The sequence below is a fragment of the Phalaenopsis equestris genome, unplaced genomic scaffold, assembly GCF_001263595.1.
Source record: "Phalaenopsis equestris unplaced genomic scaffold, ASM126359v1 Scaffold000002, whole genome shotgun sequence".
In the NCBI taxonomy this organism is placed as follows: domain Eukaryota; kingdom Viridiplantae; phylum Streptophyta; class Magnoliopsida; order Asparagales; family Orchidaceae; genus Phalaenopsis; species Phalaenopsis equestris.
In genome coordinates this window covers 52,352,530-52,367,526 of record NW_018164444.1, presented here as the reverse complement: position 1 = coordinate 52,367,526, position 14,997 = coordinate 52,352,530, and the positions used below count along the sequence as shown (strand labels likewise).

Here is a 14,997-nt window from a genome sequence, read left to right as displayed (position 1 = left end):
AAAATAAATAACTAAGAGCAAAACATCTGAAAACGCTGCAAGCTCGAACCTAATTGAAGGACAAGAGTGTAAAATTCTCTAATGGTCAAATATACCCATAGGGGTGCTTACTTGTACAACTTTTAACATGACATTAAGTAAATAATCATTTGTCTTACTCATGGGTTAACTAAGATATCAAGATTACACTGAGCATAATTGCAGCCTAAAATGCTCATAATATAATTGGAAGGATTAACTCAACAACATAGTAATACCCAATGAATTTGAAATGGTCCAAGGGATTTTGATGTTTTTTAAGGTCATTCCCTGAACACCTTTGCAAAATTTTAGACGTTTTAAATGACATATGGGTTTATTATAATTTGTTGAAGAAAATCTTCCATAAAATCTAAGGACTCGCCAATATATGATTTGAGGCCCTTCAACTTAAGACTCATTAATGATGAATAACCTACTACTAAATCTACAGTAAAACCCAATGCTAAAGGGTATGAGTTTTGGCGATAGTATTCAAACCCATGTGGGCGACTGGGCATATTTGAACTATGACAGTATGTAGATCATCAAGCTGGGTTATGAGTTGGACGGTTTAGGGGTTAAAGGCAATGATACGAAACGCTTTTGGTGCTAAAAGTGGGATAATAAAATAATTTCTTCTGGCGTGAGGACCTTCTGGTAGGGTGCAGGATCGATGTTACTGTTCACCAACACTTGGTAAGAAGTTGTCGCTTGATTTATGACTTTGCTTGTAGCTCTAGCCTAATCCGAGTGATTAATTTTATGGATTGTTTGATTTACAAAGTACATATATATAACATAATAATAATAATCTTTTCTCATGACACCATTATCTTTGACTATTGAGTAAAAATTTCACTATACATGCCTGACAAGTTAAGAATTTTGGGTGTTATCCTATACAAGTCCACTTGATAATCACTTTGACTGGGATAGGAGTTGCCCTCATCCGATTGTTTGGTTGGTCGTTTCCACCCAAGGTTGGAAGGGACAAAGCACACATATTGCTTATGGTTGCCTACGGAGGTCCCCAAAGAATTATGAGTCTGAGCCTACTCTTAACAAATTCTTATAGTCATTTCTGATCTTCCATATATGTGTCACTTAATATTTATATACACATATATACATGTCTTTTGCGCTTTTTTAATCTTTTATAATATTTGCGCGCTCTACTTGTAGTTAAAACCCCTTTCATCAGCGACATCGCAGGCGGCAGGTACATACTGCCACTTTCCTTTTCATTGCACTTTCTTTCTTATTGTGCTTTACTGTACATATTTTGTTATTCAGTTATTTACAATACTTGTAAAAGAACTCTAAGGTAAACAACAGTAGGACATGTTTAGGAGGAACACTACACCAGACACTAGGACTCAATAATAATTACATGCTCACATACGAACCCTAAATTCTGCAACCATCACCGCAAGGAGTTCAAAATAGGCCACAAGTAGATGGAGAATGGCTTCATATGACAATCAACACTCATCAATGGAGTGAATCTACTTCAACAAAAAAATTTCTTAGATTTAAATAATATAAATCCTTAGGACTTCGAGATTGTTCGTCTAGTACGACGTAAGTCATCACACTATATTTAGGCTTTTGCACAACCATGTTGTGCAGAATATCTCCCAACTCTTTTAGGATTCCAAGGTTGTTTGTTCGGTATGACTTAAATCCTTCTATCTTTGTAGACTACTTGCACGATCAATGTTGCACAAGTATAGCCTAAATCCTAAATAAATGGCAGAAGTAAACATTAAATAACTGCGTTTCTAAAATGTAAAGTCAAACCATATGATAATTTGAGAAGTCACTGGGGTTTCTTCATTATCTTTGACACCAACTTTTCGCATATTTGCTCTCTAAAATAACTGTTCCTATTTGAGTCATTCTCACTTGATTTTTTTCTAAACAATCGTGAACACTAAATGTTGAATTCTTGAAAAAGAAACCCTGGATCATTATCTAGAGTTTTCTTAAATGATTTTAGTTATTTAAGATATAATTAACTATCGGGACTTGCCCTTATAAGAAATTAAAAACCTAGATAATATAAATCATATCTAATCTTTATATTATGTAGGAGAATTGTCGGTCACACAAAATATTCACAGACCAAACATATGTCATAAATTCTTTAGTTTATATAATCGAGCTCACCACCAAGTAGTATGCATGTTTCTCGAGATGGTGTATTACTTATGGTACGTGCTCCATTGCTTAAACTATCAAATATATGAGATCTATTCTGGCTAATTTTTTTTAAAATCAAAATACTATTTTTCAAAATCAAAATTATATACATAAAAATTAAATTATTTTCAAAGCGACCGACAACGGACAAATCAAAATATTAGAGAAAAAAATGAAAGAGATACTGAAGTCTATTTCTCTTGGTTTATATCATGTCTCATCTACCCTTTCTCTATTGTCATTAAATGACTGAACAAAATTTGGATCAGCCAATCAACCAGGATTAGACTCCATTTAAAATAAAATTTGAGCCAACTCTAATTCAAATCTAAAACTATAATCAAATCAAACAAAATTAAAATCAACCAAATAAAAATAAATATATCATAATAAGCTTTATAATTTTAATTCGTGGAAAAAAAGAACTTAAAACTTGGGAATTGCGATACATCACCCGCACGCTCCACATCTATGATGTTTTACTGAACACCCAAAATAATATATATATATATATATATATATATATATATATCTATGTAAATCCACCTTAAAAACAAATAAAAAAATATTATATTATCCTCTAGAAACTACAAAATAGCCACCAAACGTGCAGTGGACGCCAAGGCTTAACATGTCATCCGGAATGGATAAATAAATGGTAGCGAAAAACATAAATTAGAAGGGAAAAAAACGGCATCTTTTTCATGGACTCCTGGCTTGTGCTCCTCTTCGTCTCCTTCACCGCGGCAATCTCCCTCCATTTCCTCACATGGAAGCGAAAACCCCTCCCTCCCGGCCCTCCGGCCGTCCCCATCCTCGGCAACCTCCTCTGGCTCCGCCACTCCCTCACCGACATCGAGCAAATCATCAAACACCTCCACGCCAAGTACGGCCCCATCATCACCCTCCGAATCGGCTCCATCTTCGCAATCTTCATCTCCGATCACTCCCTCGCCCACAAAGCCCTCGTCCAGTACGGCGCCGCCTTCTCCGATCGCCCTCCGCCGCTCCCTGCCTCACGCTTCCTCAGCAGCAACCAACACAACATCACCTCCGCCGGCTACGGCCCTCTCTGGCGCCTTTTCCGTCGCAACCTCACCACCGAGATTCTCCACCCTTCCAAGCTCAGTCTTTTCGCTCCCGGCCGCGCGTGGGTGCTAGCTCTGCTGCTCCATGACCTCAAAACCAAGGCTCAGGAATCATCCGACGGTTCCGTCGTCGCCATAGAGAGCTTCCAGTTCGCCATGTTCAGTCTTCTGGTGCTCATGTGCTTTGGGGAGAAGCTTGACGAGAGAACCATAAGGGATATCGAAGCCGTGCAGACGAATTTAATTCTTTACAGCAGGAAGCTCAATGTTTTCTCCTTTGCTCCGAGAATCGCAAAGTATATATTTCGCCGTCGGTGGAAGACTATCCTAGACCTGAGGCAGAAGCAGAAGGATACCTTTGTTCCTTTGATAAGAACTCGCATGGAGCGGAGGGACACCGAAAAGAATTTCATTAAGGAAGAAAGATTCGTTCTTTCGTATGTTGACTCCCTCCTCGACATCACGCTGGCGGAGGAAAGCAGGAGAAGGCTGACTGAAGACGAATTGGTGTCGCTCTGTTCTGAGTTCCTCATTGCCGGAACAGACACCACGGCGACAGCGTTGCAGTGGATCATGGCGGAGCTTGTGAAGCACAAGCGCGTGCAGGGGAAGCTGCTGGAGGAGATCGAGCTGGCGGTGGAGCGAAACGGGGGTGGAGAGATCAAAGAAGAGGATTTGGAGAGCATGCCGTACCTAAAGGCGGTGGTTTTGGAGGGTTTGCGCCGCCACCCGCCGGCTCATTTCGTTCTGCCGCATTCTGCGAAAGAGGACATCGAATTTGAAGGATATGTTATCCCGAAGAATGCTTCAATTAACTTTTTGGTGGCGCAGATGGGCTGGGATGAGAAGGTGTGGGAAGAGCCCATGGAATTCAGGCCGGAGAGATTCATGGCGGGAGGTGATGGAGAAGGGGTGGACATAACTGGAAGCAGGGAGATAAAGATGATGCCTTTTGGGGTTGGGAGGAGGATTTGCCCCGGGCTGAAGCTCGCCTTGCTTCATCTGGAATACTTTGTGGCCAATCTGGTGAGGGATTTTGAGTGGGATGTCATGGATGGAGAGGATATTGATTTGTCGGAGAAGCCTCAGCTTACTGTGGTGATGAAGAATCCTCTTAGAGCCCGTCTTTCTCCCAGAAACAGAGCTTGATGCTTCATTTTTGGGTTGTTCTTTTCCCCTAATGTTTTTTTTCCTTTCGAGCATATAGTTGTTCTAGGAAATAAATATATGCATGTTGTTTATAAATAAATAAATAAAAAGTTAAGGTGTTTATTAAGTATTTAAATCAAATTTTAATTAAGAAAAAAATAATTTTTTTTTTAATCCCTTTTATTTTATATATCTCTTGATATACATAATTGATTAATTATCCCATAACTTTTTTATAAAAAGCAAATACGTCTCAAAGCTGCTTTCGAATTGAGATCATAATACAAACAAAATCTCAAAACAAACAACTAAGAAACCCTTCCACCAAACTAACGATACCCTTCTAGAAAATCAATAAAACCCATATACCCTTCAAAACAAACAAACAAACAACAAAAAAGAACCCTTCATATTTAAGCATCTTGATTTTATTATTAAGTTGTAAGGCCTATTTTTCTTAATAAATAAAAAAGTTATCATATGTTACATCTCTTTAGACTGATAAAGCATGGTTTTACTATGATTAAGTAGGTTTAGATGTCAGTCATATTCAGGTAGGGTTATAAATCTAATCATTTTGACCTTACTTGATCATTTGTAAGATTGTGCTACAAGTTCTTATTTGTTGCATTTTCTCATTACACAAGATTTCGAGGTTCTAATTCTTTTAGTGGATGCCACCATTAGTCTTAAGAATATGAGGCTTTTCGTCTAGTTACAATATAAGTTTTTATCTTCTAGACTTTCTAATGATCATATATCATGGGATATAAGGCTTAACATTCTAATAAAATGTGAACTCAAATATTAAAATCTCTTCAATTTCAAAATTAATAAAATCTAATGATCGGATAGTTAAATTGCCACTAAGCTTCTCATTATTTCAACACGTCTTATTTTTTTCATTTGGTTCCGAAAAAAACTGTTCCACTTTGATCTACTCCATTTGAAGTTTTAAACAAACAATCGTGAAAACCTAAACTTTAAAATTCTTGAAGATATACTCAGCATTAATTGATAGTTTTCTAACAAAATTTTTGCTTCTTAAAATGTAATTAACAATAGATGTTTGCCCTTATAGAAAGTTAGTAACCTGGATTAATCTAAATCATATCAATAATTCAGGTTTAGGTAGGAGAAAATTTTATTTGTTTAAATGCATACCCATCTAATATAAAAAAATTAAATTCTTTGAATAATTTAATCCATCGTAAATTGATATTTTTATCTTTCGATATAATATGTTACTTTTGATGACGTATTTGATTATTTTAAAAATTAAAATTTCAAGATCTATGCAACATAACACAAAAGAAATTATCAGAGTTTGGTCTATTAGGTATCTTACCCTTTTTGATCTTAGGTGAGTATAGCCAAAGTTAGTTTTTCAATTTAGAACCACTTGTTTAAACATTCCAAATGAGCAAGTTTTAGAATCTCCCAAATTCTAAACGTTTGGAACCCTAATAAAATTTTATTTATTAAGATTAGAAAAACATGTTTAAAATTCAGCTTTTCTTGATCTTGGGCCTAAGTTCATTCTTCCTGATCACTTCTTTTTCAAATTAAATTTTCTTCCTTTTAGGTTTGCTTGGCCATGACTAGTTGAAACCCTTAATCTTTCTTGAATTCATTCCTTTGAAATTTTCAATCATATATATTTTTTTTAATATTGAAAAATTTAATTTAACTTGTCAATTCTTGGAACTTCCTTATAAATATGACAAATTATATAATTTGATTTCTTATTGGACCCTCCACGATCATTCTGAGCAATGAATTAACTGTTTTAACTTTTCAATTTTCAGAAATGACTTCCCTTAAATTGATTTTCTACTTCATGATTGGTTTGAACATTGTGATCAATAAAGACAACCCTGCCTCAAGGAGCCATTATTAAGTATGACATGGGTTTTCAAGACTTGGAAATGACTTGTGGTACTCTTTCCATTGTTGTTATGAATGTCGAAGTTGTGAAAGATAAGAAGCCAATACTTTAGTTTAATTTCAAGTGTCAGAAAGAATTTTCAATACTGCCAAAGGGATCAGTTGGAAATCTATCTGAGTATAAGAAAGCTACTGTTTTTGAAACGCGAGTGAAGCGAAAATTTCTAGAAGAATGTAATTTTCAATGAAAATGCCAATATGATGGATTGCAAAGTTCCTCTATCAAAGTTTGAGATCGGGTCTATTTCGAGGTCAATAGCTTTGTCGCAAGCTTGGAGAACGAAAATGAATAGAAAACTACTAATGCTAAACTAAAGATTGAATACTGATTGGTTGAAAAGATAGACTAGGAAGAGGGATTTGCACTTTCTGAGAGCTCTCCACCAATAAGAAGTAGTATGTTTAACCAACTGTTGGCTATATTTGGAGAAGAAAATTTCTAGAGGATGGCTAATACTTTATCGCTATCGCTTGAATACAACCACACTCATGGGGAGAAGAAGAACTTGTTGTTTGCTAGAGTTTGTTACATGTTTGAGAAGATAACCAGAAAGGATAGGCGCTCCATGGCTGAGATTATCAGAAGGTGGGATTTGTTGTATCCCATGAAATAAAAATGCATGAAACCCTTTGGATATTGAACAATGTTAAATTCCTCTGAGTAAGGCTTGCTCTTCTGATACTATGCTTCACCCTTTGACTAGGCTAAGGCTTCCTTCAGTTGTTATTCCACAAGCTGCTTGATGTTTTTTTTCTTAAATTGTGTTATTTATAGAATACTTTTTAGTTGACTGTCCCCATTGAAGAGTAGTTTTTTTTTTCTTTTCTTTAGCTATCTGAAAGACCTCTGGTTAATTTACTTCGATCGGTGCCACCCTTGGTGACTGAGGCAAGCTGTGCAGAGTTTTCATTGCAATCATCATCTCCTGCATACACTTTTTTGAGTGAATGATTTGTTCATCTTTTTGTTTAATTTATCTCTACATAGCTTAGCATTATTTTCCTCATTTGCAGGGGTTACTCTTTGTAGAGACAAAGAAGCATGAGTCTCTAATGTCGCTCTCAGCAAAATCCTCTTCTATGAACTTAGAAAGGTCTTCTTCTTCATCATCATTCATGGGTTCCTTTTCCTTTTAGTCAGACAATTTTTTGATGTTGGCCCTGAGCTTTTCCAGTTCTTCTTTTATAGATATCCTCTGAACTATCAAAACTAATGGTACCAACTGTTGATCATCATCCACAAGATCGAGATCAGGTATAGAGACTTCACTTGCATTATGTCAAATTTCAATTTAAGAATTGAAATTTAAGTGGTTTAAACCCTAAAGGTAGAATTGTAATTTTAGAATTTGACACTTTAACCATATTTTTTAGGATTAATCAGAGGGGAGGGAACTAAAAAAAAAAGATTATTAGTCCACTAAAATGATTGAAAACTAATGGAAATTTGGGTAATAACCAATTTGTAGTAATTCCTGTAATTATGAAAATTATTGAGAATTGGAAGAAAATAAGAACTCAGATGATTCAAGTGTAAAGTGTATGAATTAGAAGATTAGTAGGCTATAAATTTGGACCCCTATTTATTGGATAAACTAAAGTCCAATTCTTTTAATTAAGCTTAAAACACACTCATAATTTTTTTTGCAAAATTACAAATTTGCTCATAAGTCTTAAAAGCTTGATAGTGAGCTAGGTTTAATCTAAAGACACTGATTAGTTGGAAAACATTTATAGTTGGAAAACATTTAACTAAAAATGAAGTACCTTAAAATACTTCAAGCCTAAGCTAGAGTGTAAAATCCTTTAAGTCTCCCAAGCACACCCCAGATAGGTTTGCCCTATCATCTTTCAATTGCATGTTAATTAATCATTTATCCACAATCCATGGGTAAAAATGCAATCTTAATTCAACATGGGGTAATTGACCCAACCATGTGACAAGACCTAATGAACTTGAGATAGTCCAGGAAATTCCAAGGTTGTCTGTAATCACTCTCTGAACATCTTTGCAAGCCTTTGAATGTCTTAGAGCACCTTTGACTTATCAAAAATTGTTGAGGAAAATCATCCTTAAAAGACAAGTTAAACCAGGTGAAATCTTTTAGGACACGCCAAGACATGACTCGGGACCCTTATAATTAAATCAACTATTGAAAATCTTCATTCTAACTTAACCTGCAATGAAACCCAATGCTATGGAATATGAGCTTGAAATTTACATGCAGATCCTCCAAGAAATTGGGGACATTTTTAAATGTCACATATGGATCATCGGGCTGGTGTAAGTTGGCGGTCTTGGTGGTAAGAGTGATGATGTGAATGATATATAGGTATGTGAGGAGTAATGTATGTCCTAGACTCGTGAGTGGGTCAGAAATTGGCATTACTAACCCCTAACATTTAGTAAAAAGCTACCCCTCATTCTCATGGGTGATCGATAGCCCTAGCCTGTCGGCGTGACCGACTCATGAATGTCTGATTTTCAAAATATAATTAAAAGTGTATCTTTTGAATGAAAACTTGTATTTTGTTTGTTAAATGTTCACAAAATTCAAACTACTTTTGCATGAAAAATAAAAAAAAAATTCAAAATTTAAAATATTATTTTAGACAAATACATGTGTCAGTCACACAGAACGGGCTAAGGACTATCCTCATATGATTGCCTGGCTGATAACCTTTTACCCTATGTTGGGCCTTACAGACATGATAACTACAAGTTGCCTACGAAGTTACTTCGGGAAGAATTTCTAGGACTTCGGTCCTGGTTTTGAGCTCTCCCATTACTAAAAATCTTACACCCAACCTCGATCTTTTATATGTGGCATCACGTTTTGTTTTATTCATTCAGGTTTTCTTATGACTTGATTAAGTTTTCTTTGGATTTTCTTATGATTTATTTAAATTTTCTGCACATTACTATATTATGTTGTACTAACCTTGCAACAGTGGTAGAAATCCCAGACACACATATTTATTTTACATTTACCACACGTTACTGCATTTTTATTGCACCTTGTTATTGTTTTACTTCTGCATTTATTTATAATACTTGCAAGCACCCTAGGGTAGACAACAGTAGGACATGTGTTATATGGTATCTTCTGGCAGGCCATGACTCAACAATTTGCATTTTCACATAAAATTTAATCCCATAATCGCTATGATATGGAGCTCGGAGAAAACTTTTGGGTAGCACGACGAGCATGCAAGTGAACGACAAAGGGCCTTTTGCCAACAAATTAAGACCTCACATGAAACAAGATCTACTTCAACTAAACTTTCCTTAATTTAAAATTATATAACTCATAATATTTAGAGGTAGTTCTTCTAGCATGACGTAAATTCTCACATTATCTTTAGGCTCATGCCCAATCATGTCGTGCACTATAAGTCCTAACTCTCTTTAGGCTCAGAGATTGTCGTTTGGTACGACGTGAATTCTCTTATATTTGTAGGTTATTTGCATGATTTGGATATCATGCAAGTTTAAGACCTAAATAAATAATATCGGCAGGGATGAACATTCAAATAACATCTCTAAATGTAAAGCCAAATAGTTGGATAATTCAGAAAGTCTTCGAGGTTTTCTTTGGATCCGTGACATCCTCTACCTTTCACTCCTTTGACTTTTAAAATAATTTGTTCCTACTTGAGCCACTCCAATTTGAATTTCCCATGTTCAATCTTGAAAACCTAAACATTGAATTTTTTAAGACAAAGACCTCTGATCATCATTGAGAGTTTTCTTAAATGATTTCGGTCATTATGATGTAATTAACTATAGAAGCTTACCCTTACAGAGAACTTGGAACCCAAGTAGTATAAACTCTATTTAATCTTTATATTAGGTAGGAGAACTTGTCGGTTACACCAAAAAGTTCATAGACCACATGAATTTCATAAATTCTTTAGTTTATTTAATCAAGCTCGCTGTCAAGTTAAGTGCATATTCCTCGAGATAAGTGCATTGCTTGTAGTGTTGTGTTCGGTTACTTAAACTATTAAAATGCATGAGATCTTTTTAGTCTCATTTTTCAAATTAAAATATAATTTTCAAAATTATATATATATATATATATATATATATATATATATATACCGACCCAAAATTTTGACCGACACTATAACACCATGTTTCTTGACTATAGCACAATAACAATGTTTTCGCAAAAGAGAGTGAATATTGTAGTGTTATTTCATGAGGAAAAATGTCATAAAAATAGAGAGTGCACCACAATAGTGCTATGTTAAGGTAGCAGCGTTAGGTTGAAGCACCGCAATGCCACAACATCATTGTTGAAACACTATTTTGCATCACAACAACACAATATCTCGACATGATAATTACAAGTTAATTTTGATGTAAGTCGCTAGGAGTTAGTGGACAGCTTTCGAGCAGTTGAGTAGTAGGGACAATAAAAATTAGTATAAAAATGTATTGTGAGTGTAGGGAGGACACTTAGTGAGTTTGGAGTGTGTTATTAAATGTACAAAAGTGAGAGTGTGCTTGTAAGGGTAAAGAAGAAAGGAGAAGTTTGTGAAAATATGATATAAGAGTAAGCATGAGAATTTTTAGCAAATGAATTCATGGTTCATTCCTTATAAATTCCCTTAGTTTGTGTTTTAAAATATTAAATTTCAAGTTTTTACTATTCCAATGAATATGTTTTGTAGTTAAAACTATTTAATTTGGATTTATAAATTTTTTACTTATTTTTTTGCACAACATCTTGAGTTAATGTTTATTTTTGCAGTCAACGTTCAATTTTCTCCTTTTATTATTGATTAATTTTATCATTTTTATGATTATTTCTCATTCATTGTGATATAATAACCTCGACGGAGGCAGAAGAAGATTAATATGAGATTGGATAAAATATTTAGCATAGTAGATATAAATAACCAAGATATTTGTTGAAGATGACGTTGTACGAAGATGGTGTGTCAAATATGACAGAGACCGCCATCATCATATATTATTGACCTCCTTTTCTCAAGATAATCGACAAGATGATTATTCGATAGTTTCTTTTCGTTCTCCTACAAATCTGAAGAGGGGAATTAAAGTGGGAACATTTGATGATTCCACAAAATTAAGTTTTAATTCAAATAAAATGTCATTTACTCAGCCAAAGAAATTATGCCCATCCCTAACAATATCTTTATTACTACATATACTTAATTTTCCTATTAAATTTAAAAAATATATATTGTAGACTTATTTATTTAGTCAAATTCTTATAATCTATCTCTCAAACTTTAATTTATACAATACAGATATATTATATCTAGAGTATTTTCTTATTTTTTGTTTTTATATTTTATGTTCTGTTTTGTATGTTGTCGTACTCTGGAACCAAATTTGCCCTAAAGTTATTTCTGCCCTTTTTTTTTTATTTGGTCGAGAAAAAAATGCCACCATCTCATCCGCTCAATTAAGCCTTATCAGCGAAGTTTTCTACTGCCACCGATTCCACCGCCGGCACGTCAGGCTTCCCCTTAAAACCTACCAGAAGCTTACCTGCAACAATTCCAAGACTACACATGGAAGCCCTGTCCCTCACACTCCTCATCCTCGTCCTCTTCACCGCCATACTCTCCTTCCTCCTCTTCCCCTCCACTAAGAAACGATCTCTCCCTCCCGGCCCCCCTTCCATCCCTATCCTCGGCAGCCTCCTATGGCTCCGACACCCCCCTTCCCTCTCCAACATAGAAACCATCATCAGAAACCTCCGTTCCCAACTCGGCCCCATCATCACCCTCCGCTTCGGTTCCCAACCCTCCATCTTCATCACCGACCGCTCCCTCGCCCACAAAGCTCTCGTCGAGCGCGGCGCCTCCTTCTCCTCCCGCCCACCGCCTCCTCCCACCAGCCCCTTCCTTAACGCCCGCATCTCAACCATATCCTCTTCCCCTTACGGCGACCACTGGCGTCTCCTCCGCCGCAACCTTACCTCCGAGATCCTTAACCCAACAAAGATCCGTCTTTTTGCTGATGGACGCCGTTGGGTCCTCAACCTTCTTATCCGCGATCTCCAAACCAGAATCCAAGTCTGAGCAATCCCCTCAACGCGCCGTGGTTGCCATGGAAAGCTTCCAGTTAGCCATGTTTGGCCTCTTAGTCCTCATGTGCTTTGGAGAGAAGCTTGATGAGAAGGCCATAAGGGAGATTGAAACATCGCAGAGAGAGCTCCTCCTTTATTCGAGTAAGAAATTGCGAGTCTTTGCTTTTGTTCCTAAATTTCTCTCGAGATTTATGTTCCAGGGGAGGTTGAGGACTGTGGAACGGTTAAGGCAGAGGCAGACGGAAGTCTTCCTCCCGTTGATAAGAGCTCGCAGAGAGAATCGGAAACAGGGAGGGGAAGCAAGATTTGTTTTTTCGTATGTGGATTCTCTCCTCGACATCAATGTGGCAGAGGAAGGGGAAAGCAAACTCACTGACAAAGAAATGATACATCTTTGTTCGGAATTTCTCATAGCTGGAACGGATACAACAGCCACTGCGCTGCAGTGGACTATGGCAGAGATAGTAGCGCGGAGTGAGGTGCACGGGAAGCTGGTGAAGGAACTGGAAGCGCTAAATGAAGAAGAGATAAAAGAGGAAGATTTGCAGAAGCTCCCTTATCTGAAGGCGGTGGTGTTGGAAGGCCTGCGCCGCCACCCGCCGGGGCATTTCGTGGTGCCGCACTCGGCGGTCAATGATGTCGAATTCGAAGGATATCTTATACCCAAGAACGCATCGATTAACTTTACTGTGGCGGATTTGGGTTGGGATGAGAAGGTGTGGGAAGAGCCCATGGAGTTCAAGCCGGAGAGATTCATGGCCGGAGGGGATGGAGAAGGGGTGGATATTACCGGGAGCAGGGAGATAAAGATGATGCCTTTTGGGGTAGGGAGGAGGATTTGCCCTGGGGTTGGGCTGGCAATGCTTCACCTTGAGTACTTTATAGCAAATCTGGTGAGGGAGTTTCAGTGGGATGCTGTGGAGGGAGAGGAGATTGATTTCACTGAGACGACTGAATTTACAGTAGTGATGAAGAAGCCTCTGCGAGCTCGGATTAGCCGGAGAAGGAAGGCTTATTAAGCTTTTGTGTTCCTTGTATTATGTAGTTGTGTGGGCATGGCTTTACATGAGCACTTTGCACATAGCTCGGATTAGCCGGAGAAGGAAGGCTTATTAAGCTTTTGTGTTCCTTGTATTATGTAGTTGTGTGGGCATGGCTTTACATGAGCACTTTGCACAATGATTAAATGTTTTCGCTTTTGCACAAAGAACCATGCCATTTACAGTACGTTGTGAACTTTGTGATGGCACCCGTTATAAATTTGATATAAAATGTAAGGCTTATAAACAATATATTTGAATAAATCATATTTAAGATTGGTCTTAAAAGTCATCCAATCAGCTGTTCGATTAATGCAATACATTTTATTTTATTTTTTTCTGTTGAATTCAAAGTGTCGAGACACCCCCAAAGAATAGAAAGTTCTCCTATAAAATAATTAGGGAGGGGGGGAGGGTGGGAGGGAGGGAACACGCAAACAATAAAAGAAAGTGTCATTTATTTATGACATGAAACCCTATTTATAATCATAGGGCCTAACATTCCAAAATTATATATTAGTTCACTCATCATTAACTTTTCAGAGAAAGGTAATTACAATCCTTGACTTTATTGATATCTAGTTTGAAAAAGTGCTCCTTGTAGATTGTCCTAAAGGTTCTTTACCATCTCGCCAGAGCTTCTCTTGGCGCTTTCGACCGATTATCCGACCAAGAAGCTTCTCTTGCCATATTCAGCCGTAAAACGATCGTCAAAGGAACTGTTCCATTGTTCGCATCTTCATGACCATCTACCTTGAGACTTGTGCTGACATATTTTTATATGTACATATTCAGTTCCCTAGTTGTCTAGCTTCTTGAAAGCTTTACAATACACGAGGATAAGAAACTATTTTTAACATGTATGAAATAATTAAATGATATTATTATACAGGCATGGACTTCTCTGGATTTTCGTGCCCAAGCCATTATAAATAGGCTTTGGTGTAAGAAAAGTTTGCATCAGATCCGTTTCTTCTTGCTCCTTTGTATCGTGTCAATTTCTTTTGTGTTTTTTGTGATGTTTGACAAAGGAGTGTCGTCTTTCGATAAAAGTATCCTCCTTAAAGCTATGTGTGATATGCGGGCGTAAGACCGTAAGTTAGACATGAAGCATAAACAGGCAAGTGAGGTATGAGCGAAAGGGGTGTGTAGGAAGAGAGTTGTGCATAATCCAGGAGTCGATGATCGTGAGAACTCACCTTCTTTTGGTTTCCTTGCGGGCTCACCCCATGAGACGGTTGCAGTGCAGACTAGGGGTCGTCCTGACAACCATATTATAGAACACTGTGACTATGAATGAATATAATGAGTTAATACATACTAGACAAGTCACAGAGTGGCGAATATGCATTGACTATAAAAAATTAAATATTGCTACTAGGAAAGATCATTTTCCACTACCATTTCTAGATCAAATGATGGATAGACTAGTTGGGCATAAATACTTTTATTTTCTGGATGGATATACTAGTTATCACC

General features: G+C 36.9%; 2 protein-coding genes across 2 annotated transcripts; both read left to right on the top strand.

Moving 5' to 3' along the window:
• Positions 1–2,879: 2,879 nt before the first annotated feature.
• LOC110028277 (cytochrome P450 89A2-like) lies at positions 2,880–4,573 on the top strand. The gene has a single exon (XM_020730061.1). It carries the CDS (start codon positions 2,928–2,930, stop codon positions 4,458–4,460), a length of 1,533 nt encoding a protein of 510 aa, XP_020585720.1. The 5' UTR covers positions 2,880–2,927; the 3' UTR covers positions 4,461–4,573.
• Positions 4,574–11,805: 7,232 nt separating this feature from the next.
• LOC110038377 (cytochrome P450 89A2-like) lies at positions 11,806–13,781 on the top strand. The gene is given in 3 exon segments (XM_020743199.1): positions 11,806–12,448; positions 12,450–13,543; positions 13,641–13,781. Coding segments are annotated over 2 exon segments (1,539 nt in total). The 5' UTR covers positions 11,806–11,957; the 3' UTR covers positions 13,498–13,543; positions 13,641–13,781.
• Positions 13,782–14,997: the final 1,216 nt, after the last annotated feature.